Source organism: Podarcis raffonei, chromosome 1 (genome assembly GCF_027172205.1).
Source record: "Podarcis raffonei isolate rPodRaf1 chromosome 1, rPodRaf1.pri, whole genome shotgun sequence".
Lineage (NCBI taxonomy): Eukaryota > Metazoa > Chordata > Lepidosauria > Squamata > Lacertidae > Podarcis > Podarcis raffonei.
Genome location: NC_070602.1, coordinates 117,336,880 through 117,356,020, shown reverse-complemented (window position 1 = coordinate 117,356,020; position 19,141 = coordinate 117,336,880). Strand labels below are relative to the sequence as shown.

The 19,141-nt window shown below is 43.7% G+C and overlaps 1 protein-coding gene and 1 non-coding gene across 6 annotated transcripts in view; one reads left to right on the top strand and one right to left on the bottom strand.

Annotated features, from left to right (window-relative positions):
* The window catches only part of METAP1D (methionyl aminopeptidase type 1D, mitochondrial), a 99,957-nt gene that overhangs the window by 40,794 nt on the left and 40,022 nt on the right, over positions 1-19,141 (top strand). For 3 of the 5 annotated variants that reach the window (XM_053359585.1, XM_053359580.1, XM_053359606.1), the window contains exons 2-3: positions 4,702-4,871; positions 12,163-12,312. In XM_053359585.1, the coding sequence (XP_053215560.1) occupies positions 4,702-4,871; positions 12,163-12,312 (320 nt within the window). The remainder of the gene's footprint in view (positions 1-4,701; positions 4,872-12,162; positions 12,313-19,141) is intronic. The other 2 variants (XM_053359595.1, XM_053359615.1) reach the window with 1 other exon arrangement.
* Positions 15,663-15,736, bottom strand: TRNAT-GGU (transfer RNA threonine (anticodon GGU)). Its single transcript has one exon. It is a non-coding gene; the product is annotated as a tRNA-Thr (tRNA).

Here is a 19,141-nt window from a genome sequence, read left to right as displayed (position 1 = left end):
GAAACTTGAGTGGATTTGGAGATTTAAAAAAGTACTTTATTTGTAAAGAAAACAAGCCAAGGCAGAGTAGGCTTTTCGTTGTTCTGAAGACCCTCTCCGCGTATTAGATTTCGCCCTCATCATGCTTGCTTAGACTGCCTTTTATGTTAAAACCCCGAGGAGGGGAATAATTCTGGTTTCGTTTTTTTACGCGTGTTTATCTTAACACATTTCTTTGCAAAGGCTCTTCTTTGTGTGCTGTTGCTGCCTGGTCCTACGCTGGGGTGTAACTCTCTGCCTGCTGCTGCAGCATCCTGTATGAAACAAATGAGCTGGTGTTGCAGGTTGCGTTGGAAAGCGAGGGAGGAAAGAAAATCCTTGCTGCAGCTTGCAGCAGTCACAAGAGGGAGCTGAGGACTGGCTACATGGGCCTTATGATGGAGCTGAAGCAGCCTGCCTCCCATCTATCCCTCCCAAAGCCCCTCTCTGTTCTGTTCCTTCTCTGTGCTTGCCATAGCTGTGGTGAGATCTGCCGGTCTGGCAACAGGAGAGCCAGTTCTCCCTCTTGCCTGAAGCAAGGAAACGCCAAAAAAAAAAAACCCTGCCTCTTGCGTCTGCCCTTGAAGCTGCGAACACAATCTTGTGCACAGCAGGCCATAGGATCCGGCCTTTATTGCGTCGTATCCCTTAATTCCAGCATATAACAAACAATTATTACAGACACTCCAAGTATCCTTGTTTTCCAGGGACAGTCCCGGATTTACAGAAGCCGTCCTGGTTTCTCATTCAATCCCAGAATGTCCTGCTTTTCCTTAGGACGTCCTAATTTTCATCGGAGTAATGTTGGAGGGTATGGAGTTATGCAACCCCCGAGCCAAGGAGATAAGGAACTGTACATCCTTTAGAAGACATAAAGGCAGCCCTGTATAGGGAAGTAATGATAATAGTAATAATAATAATTTATTATTTATACCCCGCCCATCTGGCTGAGTTTCCCCAGCTGCTCTGGGCGGCTCCCAATCAAGTGTTAAAAACAATACAGCGTTAAATATTAAAAACTTCCCTAAACAGGTTTGTTTTTATGTATGCTGGAAGCTACCTATTGTGGGGCAACCCAGTCAGATGGACAGTGTATAAATAATAAAATCATTGCTATCATCATCGTTGTTAAATAGAATGTCCTTATTTTCACTGGAGAAATGTTGGAGGGTATGTTATTATTGGAAGGGTTCTTGACATTATCCTGTCATTTTATTACTCACTTTTAGAATATATTCCTCCCCCCCCCCCATTTTTTCCCCTTTTGGAAAAGTGGTGAAAGTTTAAGAGAACTTTGACTACTGAGTTTGCGGTCATTGTCAAGAGCCACATTGTGGAAAGGAAAAAGGCACCCATTGTTTCAGTTTGGGTACTTGGGAATTAAGCACTTTATAAACTCTTTGTGAGCTGCTTTACCACCCTTACTCATATTTACAGTATCTCAGCCAAAAAGTGCATGACTTGACAAAGGCAGGATCTATGTCTAAGCAGAGATTTAAACTTAAGTCCGGTTCTCTAATTTTTGGACTTTGCTGGCTGAGGGAGCCAGCTTGTCATTAATTGAAAGGTTACTTAATTTATTTCTTTCTGCTTCTTCTTAAATGTCTATGCAGGGTCTGGCTTGACAGCAAACTCCTTCTTAGATAGGGAAACGCTGAAATGCACTTCTGTGATGAACAAATCAGCGCGGCCTGATTCATAACAGAGTCTAAAGTTATTCGCAGTGCAATGCCATGTATTTTGTTTTTTTACACACAAGTTAGTCACACTGTGTTCAGCAGAATTTACTCTGGCCCGCCAGATGTTTGGGACTACAATACCCATCATCCCTGACCACTGGTCCTGTTAGCTAGGGATGATGGGAATTGTAGTCCCAAACATCTGGAGGGCCAGAGTTTGCCTATGCCTGCTCTTGGGCTTCCCGATCAGAAGGTTGACGGTTCGAATCCCCATGACGGAGATTTATTTATTTTTAGTTATGTGTCTCCTCCATGGCTCACATGGGCATCTTTCCGTGAGCGGTTATATATCTACCTCTGGCTTCCTGGCAGACCTGTGAACTGTTGCACATGTTCAGGACAGGTGTTTTAATGAGTCTCTTGGGCTCCCTGCCTTTTACCCAAGTCCCTACACGACGTAACAGCCCTTCCAAAATCTCTCTGAACCACACAAGAGGTAGCCCTTCCCCCCCCCTTAATTACCAGACAGAGCGCGCTCAGTATATTTCAGGCTCGTCTGCGAGAGCTGGATTTAAGTCATCCCTCTGTGTTCCTGCGCCATTAGTCCATATACTATACTTCTGGGATAATGGAGAGTAGAAAGTTGCTGGTAATGTGTTGGGCCTCTGTTGTCCCTTGAGGTGCTATACAAATCTAAGCAATTTTCGCTTACTTGCCACTTGTCAAAATCTGGAAAGAACATTATGAACCCTGCAGAAATTCTTAAAATGGCAGCTCCTATTCAGCCAGGGCTTTTGTTCTGTAATTTTTGGGCTCCTGAAAGGAGTGCCCCACTGTTCTAATTAAAATAAATGGGCAAAGGACAGGCTTCTGCATTTCACATGTTCTATGGAGTACTAAGGGTTGGGGGGGTGGGGAGTATAAAAGAAGCCAAATATTTTACAAATGTAGAGGGAAAATGTCTGCACCATAGTTACAAAGGCTGTATTTTGTAGGGGGCGGGGGGAACAGGTAGAACCAAAAAGCTGGTAGCCTTGAAGAAAACAGAGACAAGTTCCCCCCCCAACATTTTCTAAAACTATATATATATATATATATATATATATATATATATATATACATACATATACATATACATATATACACATACACACACACACATACACACACACACACACACACACACACACACACACACACATATACACACAGTGGTACCTCGGGTTACATACGCTTCAGGTTATATACGCTTCAGGTTACAGACTCCGCTAACCCAGAAATAGTACCTCGGGTTAAAAACTTTACCTCAGGATGAGAACAGAAATCACACGGCGGCAGCGGGAGGCCCCATTAGCTAAAGTGGTACCTCAGGTTAAGAACAGTTTCAGGTTAAGAACGGACCTCCAGAACGAATTAAGTACTTAACCCGAGGTACCACTATAAGCATTTTTAGCAAATCACATTTAAAGTGCATTTATAGCAATTTAACAGGCATGGTTTCCTCCAAAGAATCCTGGGAGCTTCAGTTTCCAAAGAGCTTCAGTTCCTGGAACCCTTAACAAACTACAGTTCCCAGTGCTTTAAATGACCAAATCATTCTTACTTTACCATTCATTCAGGCCTTGCTACTTCTTCCCCAAACTCCATCCTCTCCCTTTGTTGTTGTTTTGCATTGTCTAACTTAGATTGGGGGGCAAGCGGTAGAATTCGATATAACAACCAATAATGTGTTCCTTCTCTATAAAATTGTATGACCATGTTATACAGATGTCCTGTATTGGGTGCAAAGGATGAATGAAAGCGAGACATATTTATGTTGAAGATATGTGATACAACTGCTGGGATAGCTCAGTCGGCAGAACATGGGACTCTTAACCTCAGGGTCGTGGGTTTGAACCCCACATTGGGCAAAAGATTCCTGCATTGCAGGGGGTTGGACTAGATGACCCTCGGGTCCATTCCAACAATGATTATATGAATAAATGAGTAAAAAGTCTCCAGTAAGAAGGAGATCGCTACTCATCAAAGAAAGGAAACTTCCAGATAAGGCTCCTTCGTTTAACCATGACCACAGGGGGGAAGGTATTTCCACACATTAGTTTTGATTGGCCTGGATAAATTAATACGGGGCAGGGAAACTGGTGCAACTAACTGGGTTCCATGTTAGAGGTAAGGAGAAAATATTTTGTTCCGAGAACAGTTGTTTGGAAACTATGGAGGACTTTTGCTGCTCTCCCTTTATGGGTGCATACTAATGTGTCTGATAGTAAGCTATAATCCTCTTTGATATGGGACTGTCTGCTAATAAGGTTAGATAACCTTCTATTCTGGAGTTAGGCCCAGTTTACCTGAAGGAACATCTCCAGCCCCAAGTTTCCAAGCACGATTCAAAGTGTTGGTGCTCACTTTTAAAGCCCTAAACATCCTTGGCCCTGTATACCCAAAGGAGCATCTCCACCCCCATCGTTCAGCCTGGACACTGAGGTCCAGCTTCAAGGGCCTTCTGGCAGTTCCCTCACAATGAGAAGTGAAGTTGCAGGAAACCAGGCAGAGGGCCTTCTCGGTAGTGGTGCCTGCCCTCCCATCAGATGTCAAGGAGATAAAGAACCACGCAACTTTTAGAAGACACCTTAAGGCAGCCCTGTATTGGGATGTTTATAATGTTTGATGTTTTTTAATGTTTTTATATGTGTTGGAAGCCACCCAGAATGGCTGGGGCAACCTAGCCAGATGGGTGGGGTATAATAATAATAATAATAATAATAATAATAATTAATTATACTAGATAGAAGATGCTGACATCCCTCCCAGCAAATACTATTCTGTGAGTGTAAATAAGCTACGCTTAAAAAGATTTAGCAAAGCAGAACTTTCTAGAGGGCATAGGGTTTTGTTGTGGGTTTCATTGGTAGTTTTAGTATGATTGTAACAGCAATGCCGTCGTAAAATGCTATTTAATCATTCCTTTTATGTAGATATTATATATATCTATATCAATCCACAGGTTGCACGACTGGCCATCAGCGACTTTTCTCTTCATCAGTTGATCATATCTACTTACACAAGCAGTCAAGCATTCAGCAAAGAAGATATCTCTTTTTCCAGAGACAAAGAAATGCTCCCTATAGCATAGTCTGGCCAGCTACGGTTTCTCCGGCTCATCCAGTTCCTAAGGTACTGTAATTTCTATTATCTGATCCTTTCTCCAGTCAATATAAAGGTTGACTGCACGAGTGATCAAGTACATTCATCCCTGACAGCTGGGAGTTTGAATCATGGTTTTGTTACCAGGGCTGAGATTTGATATTGGAACGCTGGTGCACCAAGTTCCCTGCTCCCTGCTATGCTAAAGACAGCGCCAAATCAATTTCTCAGCCAGTTTAAATCTGATGCTCCTTCAGCTGCCGCAAACCCAAATGCGCTTTTTGTTTTGTTTTGTTAGTCTCGTTGTTTAAAAAAGAAAGATATTTTGCAATTGGTTAGAAGTCAAGTCAATGTGAACTGACTGCACTTGGGGGGGGGGGATATCACTGTACCTTTTAAAAATAGCAAACTTAAAAACATTTCTGTCCATTTCCAGCTTTGTTTATTTGCTTCCACCTAAAAACTGAAATGCTTATTAAAAGGTCAGTGAGCTGCCCTGCTATGTATCTTATCAAGTAAACCTTCCTGTTACTTGCTGAAACTAGCTTCTTGGAATACAGAGAAGGGATATTTTAAAAGGCAACCTGGAAAGTATGGGTTGAGGTTGCCGTTTTTTAAATTTCAGTGTTCATTGAAAGTAGTAACTCAAGCTATTTCATAGATTTGACATACGCATTGTCCAGTCCTATGCGGTATTTACTCAGAATGAGTCCCATTGGTTTCCATAGGGCTTACTCTCATTGAACTATGCTTAGGACCTGATCTCATGATGATTTGCTCAAAAACTAGTTCAGTGTAAGTCTTAAAGTAAGAAGAGGTGCTTAGCTTTCAGGACAACTCCCATTACAATGTCCCAGCTCCTTCAAAGAGCTTCCTGCATTCTGTGTGGAGGTCTGTGCTCAATGTGAAGGGAGATTCAAAGCACATTTGGGTAAAAACAACAACAACAACAACAATTTTGTTATTTATACCCCACCCATCTGGGCAGCTTCCAACATATATAAAAACATAATAAAACATCAAACATTAAAAACTTCCAGTTACAGGGCTGCCTTCAGGTTTCTTCTAAAAGTTGTTTAGTTATTTGATGGGAGGGCATTCCACAAGGCGGGTGCCACTACCAAGAAGGCCCTCTGCCTGGTTCCCTGTAACCTCACTTCTCGCAGTGAGGGAACCACCAGAAGGCCCTCGGAGCTGGACCTCAGTGTCCGGGCTGAATGATGGGGGTGGAGACGCTCCTTCAGGTATACTGGGCCAAGGCCGTTTAGGGCTTTAAAGGTCAGCACCAACACTTTGAATTGAGCTTGAAAATGTACTGGGAGCCTGTGTAGATCCTTTAGGACCGGTGTTATATGGTCCTGGCAGCCGCTCCCAGTCGCCAGTCTAGCTGTTGCATTCCAGATTAGTTGCAGTTTCCGAGTACAGTGGTACCTCGGGTTAAGTACTTAAGTCGTTCTGGAGGTCCGTTCTTAACCTGAAACTGTTCTTAACCTGAAGCACCACTTTAGCTAATGGTGCCTCCTGCTGCCGCCACGCCGCTGGAGCCCGATTTCTGTTCTTATCCTGAAGCAAAGTTCTTAACTTGAGGCACTATTTCTGGCTTAGTGGAGTGTGTAACCTGAAGCGTATGTAACCCGAGGTACCACTGTAAATACATTTAGAAGCCTCCCCATGATTGGGAACTCCTATGACACGATTAGAACCTCCCTTCAGACCTTTGAGCTCAACACCTGAAGGTCAGAAGTGGAGCTGGCACATGGGGAATGTTTGGGGTGGGGCTTGTATACCTACATTGCCCCGCTTTTACCCACCTGCTAGGGCAGGGCGATACAACACGCAGCCCAGGGGCAGCAATTGGCCCTCGGAGCCTTTTTTGGGGCAGCACTGGGCAACATTTGACACACATACCCCTGCAGCACTTGCACTGCCTACCCAAAACCAGGTAAGGAGGCACTGGGCTGTAGGAAGGAGACGTGAGGGCTCTGTCAGGATCCTCTTATAATCCCGATATCCCAAGTCTAACATTGCTTCCTCTGGCTATTACTAGCTTCTGTTATGCAAGTTCTGAATTCTGGAAAGTAAAGTAGTATCTACATCTTAGATGTTTTCAGAAAAGTAGTAGTAGCACAGGTGCATGAATTTATCTATAAATGTGGTGCCAGATGAAATGCCAAAAACCAGTTTGCAGAGATTGTGGAATCCAGGAAGCTTGCCTGTTTTCTGAAATGCCTTCAGTGATGCAGATCAATGAAATAAGCCGTGTTCTGTTCTGATTTGCCTGCTCCCTTGCTATATTATTTACTATTGTTGTTATTATTTGTTTTTCTTACCCGCCCTTCGCAAGAAGGTCCCAGGATGCAGCTAAAATAGGCAACAACAGCCCCAACCATAATCCTGTTGGAAAACAAGATATTGTAACAAATCCACCCCCACCTCCATCCAAAAAAAAATCATTCCATGCAACATGTTACAGGGAGGATACCAAAATCAATATTCAGATTTAAAAGGCTGGAATGGGTAGCTACATACACAAAGCACAGTACTAAGACCTGCATGCCTGAGCAACCAATCTGCATTCTGATTTTGATGTCAAAAGGAAGATAGCGAATAGTGAGAACAACCTCACTGAAAGTGTAATTAAAATGTGTGTGTCTATTATTATGTGTGTCCTGTGTCTGCAAAGAGCAGCACTTTGGCGGCTGCCTTTTTTATATTTTGCGCTGCCTACATTTTGGGTTCCACAGTGCAAATCCTTATCAGAATCAGCCTCGTGGGCCAATCTGATAGGTGGGCAGCGGCTTCCTACTACCTTTTAGTCACATGGCATTACCGTGACATCACATTATTGGCAGGTGGGCAGGGCCCGTCCACCTGTTGCAATTGGGGTTCCCGCTTGGGAACCGCAGTCAGCCCTGTGTTTCATGCTTTGGGAAGCTCCGAGCATAGGGACAGCAAACTCCTTGTTTCCCCCCCCCTTCCATTTACAAAGGCAGGATAAGCAAGTCTGAAGATTGCAAATGACAACTGCAAGCAGGCCTTTGCTTGCAAAACATAGCTTTGTTTCTCACCTTTGTAAGGTCGGCATATTCCAAAGAGCAAAAACCCGGACCCCCCCCCCCATCGGGGCACCCCCTCCCACTATTGAACATCTCCGTCAGGTGGCTAGCGCTGTGAGCCAGCCTCACACTGAGAGAGAGAGAGAGAGAGAGAGAGAGAGAGAGAGAGAGAGGAGATAGGAGGGAAGGGAGAGAGAGGTGGAATCTACACACATAAAAACTGAAGATGCTTTTTTTAAAAAGCGTTATTAAAAATACATTGAATTTTCCATAAGGCTCACCATTGCCATCTAGTGTCACATTGTATATTGCACTTACTTAAAACACACTTAAAACATTTTATTTGCAGCTGTATAGCTGAATCCAGAGAGAGAGAGAGCGCAACATCAGAGGGCACCAGGGAGGGAGGCCCACGCTGAGAAAGAAAAAATTATTTTGGCAAGAAATCACCCCTGTTGCTATATGTCCAGGTTTCCCCGGACATTTTGCCGAGTTCCAAAAATCCCCCCAGATGCCATTTTCGGGACGTATGGGGTGGAGATCCTGCTTAGCGCTGAGTCTGGGTGTGTAAGAGAACTCTCGGCAGGGAACTATTTTGCACAACTGCACCAAGAAGTATTTCTCTCCCCTGCATTAGCTGCTGACGGGCGGGGGGTGGGGTGGGCAGTGATCCTGCATAGCATTAGGCTTGGTTGCATGAGAGAGATCCCTCTTGTACACCCAAGCTCAGTGCTTTGCAGGATGGCTCTCCCTTCACAACTGCTGAGAGCAAATCTGCTTAGGGCTACGTTGCAAAAGTGCTGCTTGAAGCATCTGTCCCCATTTTCCTTGAAATGAAATGCAGTCCCCGCACTTCAGCTGCAACAGGAGCATAGGAGTTGCCTTAAAGTGCTTCTCAAAAGCTGTATTTGAAGAAGCTCGTGCTCTTCTCTGAACCAGTGGCAGCCACTGCTGCCTGCCTGCTTGCAGGAAAAGCATGTGAACTGCGGCAAACAGTGCTTTTGAGCAGATCTGAATCTCTGCTGATCAGCTGATGTGTGGAGATTGCATCCTACTGCCTCTATGGGTTGATACCGTTTCATGCTGGGAAGAGGGCATGCAGGCAAGGCAAGATTGAGCCCTGTCTTCCTGTCCAGCAGCTGGCATCTTCAGGTGGGCATGGTGTTGGAGAAGTGCCTTTGTAGGCAAAACTAGAACCCCTGGCAATTCGAGAGTGGCCTGTCAGCCTGTGATTCCCCGCCCTTGATTTATACAGTCATACCTCGGGTTACAGATGCTTTGGGTTGCACGATTTCAGGTTGCGCACCGCACCGAACCCGGAAGTACCAGAATGGGTTACTTCTGGGTTTCGGCGTGTGTGCATGCTCAGAAGTGCTAAATCGCACTTTGTGCATGCACAGAAGCGCCGAATTGTGACCCGTGGATCGCGGGTTGCAAATGTGCATCCCGCACGGATCACATTGGCAACCTGAGCGTCCAATGTATATAGAATGTCTGGGCTCTACAGTTTAAGGCTAAAGATTGATAAATCATATGATTGAATGTTCCTCCATACAAATACAAAAACCCTATTTACAGTGGTACCGCAGGTTACATACGCTTCAGGTTACAGATGCTTCAGGTTACAGACTCCGCTAACCCAGAAATAGTGCTTCAGGTTAAGAACTTTGCTTCAGGATGAGAACAGAAATTGTGCTCCAGCGGCGCAGCAGCAGCAGGAGGCCCCATTAGCTAAAGTGGTATCTCAGGTTAAGAACAGTTTCAGGTTAAGTACGGACCTCCAGAACAAATTAAGTACTTAACCCGAGGTACCACTGTATAGAAAACTAGCATGTTGGAGAGAAGAGTTCTAGCCTAGCCTTTATCCTGACAGGCTTGCTGTCTATGTAGAGGTTTTCATTGGTGTGCTTCTTGGGAGGCACATTTAGTCACACGAGTCTCCACCTGCCTTCTGCAACAGAAGCCCAGTCACAGGTTTACCACTTCATTGAGAAATAGGCCTCACCCTCTGTCCAAAGTCAAGAATAACTCTACACCCCAGTCCCATCTGTCCTGCAGGTAAAGCCACACATCCAAACTGCAGCACTACACAGGAAGAGAGCATGCATTGCAATAAACATCCCTGGAAAGCAAATAGCTTCAAACGAATGAAGCAAAGCCCGCAGGATAACGTAAATGCTGAGCAAGGGTTTGCCCAGGTCCCAAATCTACCGTATTTTTTCCTCTATAAGACTCACTTTTTCCCTCCTAAAAAGTAAGGGGAAATGTGTGTGCATCTTATGGAGCGAATGCAGGCTGCACAGCTATCCCAGAAGCCAGAACAGCAAGAGGGATTGCTGCTTTCACTGCGCAGCGATCCCTCTTGCTGTTCTGGCTTCTGAGATTCAGAATATTTTTTTTCTTGTTTTCCTCCTCCAAAAACTAGGTGCGTCTTGTGGTCTGGTGCGTCTTATAGAGCGAAAAATACGGTAATTGTATTCACTGCCAGGGCCCAAACCGTTTTTATTTATTCATTAATTCACGCACTCACACAGTCTTCTGCCTTCTCTAGCAACAATAAAATCCACAGTCCTAGAATATCTCCATCTATAAATAGCCAGTTCCCAAGGTTATCCCTTTTGCCCATTCACAACTTTGTGAAGATACAAATGGTGTGCTGTCAGTTCGGGATACAGGAGTGGGAAAGAGTGGGTGGCAATACCACGGTCCAAAAATGAACCTTGACTACAGATCATGGTTTGTTGGGAGCAAAACAAACCACAATGTCTGTGTCAGCCGTAATACTGAACCGGAGTTCGTGGTTCTTTTCTTCACAGCATGAGCAGGGATTTTTAAATTTTCGTTTATTTTGTTCTTTAATATCGTAAGCTACTTTGGGAAGGCCATGGGCAGCATTCGTAAGCAGACTAAAATATTTTAAATGAATAATTTTTTAATTAAAAAAAAAAAACAGCACAAAGTTGCTCTCACAGACCTTCCAAGTGTCCCTATTTTCCAGGGACGTCTCTGATTTAGAGAAGCCATCCCAGTTTCCAATTAGATCCCGGAATGCCCCGCTTTTCCTTATGATGTCCCTATTTTCATTGGAGAAATGTTGGAGGGTATGGAGTTATCCGACCCACCAAGCTGTCTGAAGGCAATCCTATATATGGAAGTTTTTAAAAATGTTTAATGTTTTATTATGTTTTATTATGTTTTTATGTATGTTAGAAGCTGCCTAGAGTGGCTGGGGCAACCCAGTCAGATGGGCGGGGTATAAATAGTAAAATTATCATTATGGAATGGGACGTCCCTATTTTCATTAGAAAGATGTTGGAGGGTATGGCAAACCAGTAACTATAGACATCTTCCACAATCTGGTGTCTTCTAGATTATTGAAACTACAATTCCTTTCATCCCTCTTGATTAGACTTGCTGTCCAGGACTTACGGAAAGGCTGCACTATGGTTTATTTACCACATCGTGCAAACACAGCCCATAATATGTGTGTTTATATTTGTGCGTATAAAGATGTGTGCGGTTGCGTAGTAAAGTCCAGCGAAGCAATTAAGTAAAGAGTTGCCTGAATTTGGAGTCGCCCCCCTGAATTTGGGGGTTCTTGGGTTGTTGTTTTTATTTCGATTATATATTTTGTGGTTTTATATTTTGATTTTGTTCTGTGAACCACCCTGAGACCTCTGGGTGTAGGGCGGTATATAAATTCAATAACTAATAATAATAATAATAATAATAATAATAATAATAATAATAAATCTTTTCCACAGAATTCCCACCTGTGCTGTTTTGTGGATGGGGGTGGGTTGTGGCTTACATTTTTAAAAGCTGGGATTCCTCCCCCTCGATTTCCCCCATAGCCACGAAGAAACCGAACAATTTCGCTGGGTTTTGTCCGAAAACACAGCGCCGTTGTTTTTTTAAAAAATGGGGCTGCGAAACAGGAGCCGGTTTGGCTACTTTGAGGAGCCTTCTGATAGTTTTAAGCCTCCGACTGGGAAGCAGCTGCGGTATTTTGAATTTTCAGTGCTGTAAGGTTAACAGACTATCAAGAGTTGCTGGCAACGGACAACGTTAAGTTCAAAAGGGCAGTGGCAGAAACACTGAGGCAGCCTTGAGGGTTTGCCCTGATGGCTTAGGAAGGTCGCTAGGGCGAACGAAAGGCCAAGCTGCCATGAAGCAGGGGGCTCTATCTGAGAAAATGATCCCATTGTCATTCTCTCTTTTTTTTCTGATCTTCCATTTTCAATCCTTTCCCCCCCCCTCCCAAGCACATAAAGAAACCAGACTATGTGACGACAGGCGTTGTACCAAGCTGGGGAGACTACATAGAAATTAAGAACGAAGATCAGATTCAAGGGCTTCGCCAGGCTTGTCAACTGGCCCGTCACGTCCTGCTTCTGGCTGGGAAGAGTTTAAAGGTAACGACCGCCACGTGGAGGCTTGGCCAGTCCTCGCCTTTTTCGTCCGGCATGTTTTGAGTTATGCCATTCTCGGTTTGTATTGAAATATCCTTTTTTTAAAAAAAAAAGTTTGCAGAAATAGTGAAAAGAGAGTTTCAGCATAACCGTGCTCTCAGCTCTAAATCTGTATTAAAAGAGCCCTAAATTCAGAATGAATAGTTTCAGCTAAGCTTATATGCTGAGAACATTTGTTTAACAACCACAACTTATTATTCGTACCCTGCCCATCTGACTGGGTTGCCCCAGCCACTCTGGGTGGCTTCCAGCATATATAAAAACAGAACAGAACATTAAACCTTTAAAAAGCTTCCCTATACAGGGCTGTCTTCAGATGTTTTGTATCTCAAAAGGGTATTTTTTTTAAAAAAATAAATATTATTATTCATGTTGCCTCATTCCAGAAAGGTGGGCTAAGATCCATGCCTGTAAGGAGAATATGGAAAACTAACTTTCTTGACAGCTGGAAAAATTGGGACTTGGAGCTTGTCTGTATGAACGAAGAAAAGGTCTTTGGATTCTGGTTTCCACCAGGAGTGTGTATAACGTATTAGATGCTATGTAAATAAAGCACTTGTAGCTCTACATGTAACCCTAATAGCATTTAATCAGGGTTTGACATACAATTTACTTGAATATATATATTCCAACATGCCGTGTTGCATATGTTTGTCCTAAGGCACATGAGATTCAGCGTTGTTTAGTCACAAAGCAAAATCCCTTTGTTCATACTTGCTAATTTTCAGCTGTGCATTTATGTAAATTGGATTGGGCTGCTGACTCCTTTCTTAGCAATTTTACTGCTCTTGCCTCCCCTTTCTATGCCTTAAACAGGCATATTTTGAGCTTCAAACTCATTTATAAAGCAGGCCGTGGCATAACGTCAGGAGCACTTGCTATTTTTTCATGTCTCTTTAGGATATTTTTCTGTTGTTTGCTTCCCTTTTATTAAGAGAAGAGCTTTATGAAGAACCTTTTACAAGATCTTGAGAAATTGAGGGTATTTTGCTTTAAAAAAAAAAAATCTGCCCTAAAAATAGGAAATATAATTTTGGTTGCATGGAGACACTACTTGGAAGGAGTGGCAAAAGAAGATACAGACAGAGCCCAATGGGACTTGCTCCCAAGTAGAGGTGTATAGAATTGCACTGTTCAGATTTCACTGTAGCCCACTGGGAAATTGTATAATTAGCTGAGCTGTAACTTTGTCCTTCTGCGCATATTAATTCCAGGAGGTTAGATTCAAAGAACCACATGGGGTGTCCCATGTGTGCTTTTCCAGCAGCAGCAGCAGGATTTCCCTGCCCCCCCCAAAAGCAACTTCTGGAGTTCAGGGAACTTCCAGCAGATCATGCAACATAGCCCTGGAAGCTGGAGCTGGGGTAGAAATGAATTTAGTGAGCTTCTCCATGCATGAGCACAAGTGCCTTCCATGTTGCTTCGGGCACTATGGAAACGAGTGAGTAAGCTTAACTACCGTATTTTTCCGTGTATAAGACACCCCCATGTATAAGACGCCCCTTGCTTTTGGGGACCCCAAATTTAGAAAATGGGCATATGCACTATCCGTGTATAAGACGCCCCCCATATTTTTAACCTTATTTTAAAGTAAAAAAAACCCTAGTCTTATGGAAAAGTATGGTATATTTCTGAGAACAAAAAAATATACAGTCTGTGCATGTCTGTATATTTTTATTTTAAAATATTTTAGTCCACTCAGATTCCAGAGCAGGATGCAATTAAAAATATTAATATTTCCCCTTTATAAATATTTTTTGTTATACTGCTTGGATTAACGCTGTGCAATGTCAGCATTACTTCAATACAGATTGTATTTTTGGAAATCAGTTTTGGTTCCTTAGTGGATTTCAGTGAATTATGCAGCCAGACATTTGCACCCAACTTTAGTCACTGCTTGACCCAGTTATGCTTCAGTCTTCTGCATACTCACCTGGGAATAAGTCGTGTACCACAACATACATTTAATGCACACTATATGTGTTTAAAGCACATGTTTTCCCCACCCATCCAACTAGTTTACACCTCACAGAGCTACAGCTCCCAGCGCCATGATAAACTGCACCTTCCAGGGTTATTTTGGGGAGAGACATGCTTTAAAGGTATGTTGTGTACACAGTGTAAATCCCACTGAACTTATCAGGACTTCCTTTGAGCAGGCAGGATTAATACCAGTAACACAAAGGCTACAATCTTGTGCATCCCTACTCAGGAGTAAGACCTATGATTGTTATTTAGACTTGTTAGTCACTTGTTATCGGAAGGCCTCCAAGCGCTTTACAACAAATTAGAAACATAAATATAAATGCATTATACCGTTAAAAACAAAACAACCCCCGTCACAGTGTCAGATTGCAAGTTGTGTTGACACCGGATTAAGTGTAAACTGAGGGGCACAGCCGAAGCAAGTCAAGTCGCATAAGTTATTTTGGCTGAGCTATTTTGGCACTTGGGCCAGAAATTCCCACAGGCACTTTCCCCCCTTCCTGGCAGTAATTATACAATAATCAGAAATTAAATGACTTAACAGTTTGCTGCTCTTTCATGACACCCAAAATCTGTTGCCTGAGGCAGCTGCCTCGTTCAGCCTAATGGTAGGGCTGGCCCTGATGAGGACACCGTTCCCGGATTGCAGACTGGAGAATCTGTTACATCTGTGGCCGTAATGAATATATAAAAATTCAGGGACCAAAAGGCCATCTAGTCCAATCGCTGAAATTGCAGGCCTCCTTCTTAGTGTGGCAGACTTGTGACGGATAATCTTGCAGTTTGTGTTTCATTGGTATTCATGGGAAACGGACCGTGTGGTAGAAGATGCAACCGGTGGACCTGATCTCTCCGTTGCAGAAGCTCTCTTGAACATTATAAAAATAGAAATGTCTGTTCAGCTGACTGTGTTTGGGCATACCCTGTGGAGTTGCTGCCAACAGATTCAAGGGCACTCAATATGGTGCAACAAGAGATGGGGATCTGGACTGCCGTGAAGATATGGAGGTGGCGTAGAGAGAAGAGAAGAGATAGCAAGAGCATATTGAGCTTTAAATATAAGCCAAAGAAGTTTCTGGTGAAGATTACAGGGAAATGGGAGCCAGGACAGAGAACAAGAACATGGCGTCCGTATGGATGAAGTGATAAGCCCTGAATGTAAGTCGAGCACCTGGTTTGGGGACCAAAGCAAAAAGCAAAAGATATGAATGAAGAGGCCCAAGGAGAAATATGTTTTAATGATAAAAGAAAAGACATAGATCAGAGTTGGAAGGGACCCCAAGGGTCGTCTAGTCCAAATAAGCAGCTGTCCCATACAGGGATCGAACCTGCAACCTTGGCGTTACCAGCACCATGCTCTAACCAACTGAGCTAACCAGGCTGATAGTGAAAGGCTGGTTTTGACACATTTTGCTGATCTTCCAAATATCAATGTTGAGTACAGGCTGAACATAGGAAGAAAAAAAATAACTGTTTCCTACCAAGCCAACTTCAAACCCATGGGTTATGAAGCTGGCTTGCTAAACTAGCTTCAAACCAGGTTTGAACACAACACTAAGTTGGGATTCTTAAAATTTGAAACTATACTCTGAAGAAGTCCTCCTAGCCAGCAGGAGGAGAAGAGGGGAGTGCGAATGCAGACACTTTGCTACTGCCTATTCTGACTCATCCACATGGCGCCAGGGGCGTAGCGTGGGTTGCCAGGGCCCGGGGCCACACGGAGAGGGTGGGGTGGGAGGGAGGGAAACTGACAGAGTATGCATGCACATTCAATGGCCTAATGACTTCTGCATCACCCAGGAGATCACAGTCGCAGAGATAAGAAAAGAAGAGTTGTTCTGTTGTCTGGAGAGGTCACTTCCTGGTCCACATGGAGAAGCCATTTCCAACAGATCCCAGCAACAGAAGCATGCAGCTGTATTGAGGCAGCACTGGGTGTTGAAATTTTGTGCCTCCTAACAATTTTGCGCCCCTGTGCCCCACACGCTATGCCACTGCATAGTGCCAAAGCATGGCTTAGAGTGATGTGTGAATGCGGCCATGTGTAATGCATTTCAGAAATTCAGTCTAGATGCAACTACATAGGTCAGACCTCCTCAGGAATGGGCGTAGCTGATGCACCAGTTTAAGCTGGACAAAGGTACTCGGGTCACCTCCTGAGAATCCAGGAGCAAGGGTAAATTGAGGAGTACCTCCAAACCAGTTCTTCAGGCGGAGTGCTACCCCGTCCCAAACAGTTTGAATGCCTATTCCAGAGCCTGTTCCCACACAACCAGGAAGAGCACCTCTGTCTTGTCTTGATTAAGCTTCAGATGATTAGTCCTCACCCCACCCATTACAACTACCAGAACATCAACAGTTTCCTTGATATCAGATGAAGATGAAAATGAGCCACACATCCTCAACATATTGATGACGACACACTCCAGGTCCCCAGACAATCTATCCCAGTGGTCTCATAGAGATGTTAAATCGAGTTGCCATATTTCAAAAAGTCAAAATACAGACACAAAGCGAAATCGCTTTTTAAAATTGCCTATTTTGAGCTGTTTTCTAGGGAAATTAGCAAAAACAACACTGCCAACATTGCTTCCCATACGTCTGGAATTTCCCTGACATTTTGGTGACTTCGGCCTGGACACTGCTTCCAACTACAGTATTCTGGGTATGTCCGGGAAATTCCGGACGTATGGCAACCCTGAGTTCATGCACTCCAGCGGGCAAGGCATCAAGCTAGAATCTCCACTCCACCCAGGCATGCTGATAACTCTCTCATTTTGATGGCATACATGTTGGCATTCAGATACACCGACTTTGCTCTTAGGGGGAGTGATATCTAGAATTAATTGGAAGAAATTGATAAGAATGCCATAAAGCAAAGCTTTCTAAACTCTGTGTGGGCTGCAGTGTGTAGCTGTGTCTCATGAATGCTCTCCGCACTCCTCCCGGGGCTGGAAATGGGTTAGTTTAACCTCCGGTTTGATAGTAAAACTGAACCACTGTCGCCATGAAATGATGCGTGTCTAAAAAGTGTGTCACCAACCTGAAAAGTTTGGAAAGCTCTTCTGTAAAGGGGAAAAAAGTAAGATGGACAAACCTTCCCCTACACTTCTCTTGTTCTGTTGAAAATTGCCCCTTCAGCCTCATAAAAACATACTACCAAAGAGGAAACAGATAGAGATCGAAACAGGAGCTTGGCCTCCCCCCAGGAATCAATGCAGTTTGTTAAAGGTGCTGAGAGTTAGGAGACTCCCCCCCCCCCGACAGAGCTACAAATCCTAGAGGAGGGTTCAGCAACCTGGTCCCTCAGACCATGTGGTGGGCTGGACTATATTGGGGGGGGGGAATGAATTCCTATGCCCCACAAACAACCCAGAGATGCATTTTAAATAAAAGTACACATTCTACTCATGTAAAAACACGCTGATTCCCGGACCGTCTGCGGGCCGGATTGAGAAGGTGATTGAGCCGGATCCGGCCCCCGGGCCTTAGGTTGCCTACCTCTGTCCTAGAGTTCCCTGAAAAGAGGGAATGGCTGTTAAACCACTCAGAAACTTGTGGCTTTGTGAGGTGAACTGGTGTCTCCCAGCACCTCTCAATACCCTTAACAAACTGCAGTTCCCAGGAGTCTTGAGGGGAAACCATGATGGTTTCAAGTATCACGATACTGCTTTAAATGTATATTGCAGATGGAACCCTGGTTTCCTAGGTCCACATCTCAAACCCTGCTTGGATCTGTAGCCGTGTTGGGAAAGAAACTGAACCTGCTGAACTGCCTGTTGTTAAAATCACAACAGCCCTCGTTGGGTCATGAGTTTTCAGTGCTGTACGTCAGTGAAGACAAAGTATGTCTGTCTCATTTATTTATAGCTTGCCTCTCTGCCCAAAGGCAGTGAGGTCATTGCCCATCTTCCGCGGTGGTGGAATTCTATCCAGAGTGAAAGAACAGAATTCCTTGAATGGCTTAAACCCATTGCAGCACCTGATGTGCTCCCACATACATCATTGTAACTCCCAAACCTCAACTGTTATGTCCATTTCACATGGAAGAAGGAATCCATGCACAGTTATGGCATGACCTGATTTCCTAAATCTTTTTGCTGTATTGAGAGCTGCTGCATATGGCTAGAAACCAAAGTAAGGGACTGAAAGTTTATACCTATCATAGTGCCTCTGCTAAAGTGTCGTATTCATAGGCTTATAGCTCATTCAAATCACAACCAATTTTCACAGGAACACTCAAAGGCACTTCTTGACAATGAGGGAGGTTTTCCTACCAAATTTCAACTTTCAACCCTCGCCATTTCACAGCTGGTTCTGTTCTGGGGAAAAGAGTTGTAATGATAATATTTAAAGTGTATATTTTCCTCCACTTTACTCATATTCAAAAATGGTCCAGAGCTTTCTTCTTGTTCTTCTTCTTCCTCTGGAAAATCCAAGCCAGAAAAATGGAAGTTTCTGGAAATGATAGGTGTTTGAAACCGGGGTGTCAAAATGAAAATGCTAATACAGGTTTAAATTGTATTGTAGTCAGGGCTGCTTACACTGCTATACAAGCTGTTTCCAAGTATGAATAGAAATATTAAAGTGGCATGGCAATTCTGAATGTGGTGCTAGCATATACAGAGGAAAATAATTTTGATTGTAGAGAGAAGTTTGGAACAGGAAATTCTTTTGTCTAAAGCTGTTGAGGAGAAAATGGCTCTCCAGGAGAATGCAAATGCCATATTGCGGTTCATTATTTATATAGCACTATCAGTGTATACATGGCATTTTATAGAGTAAC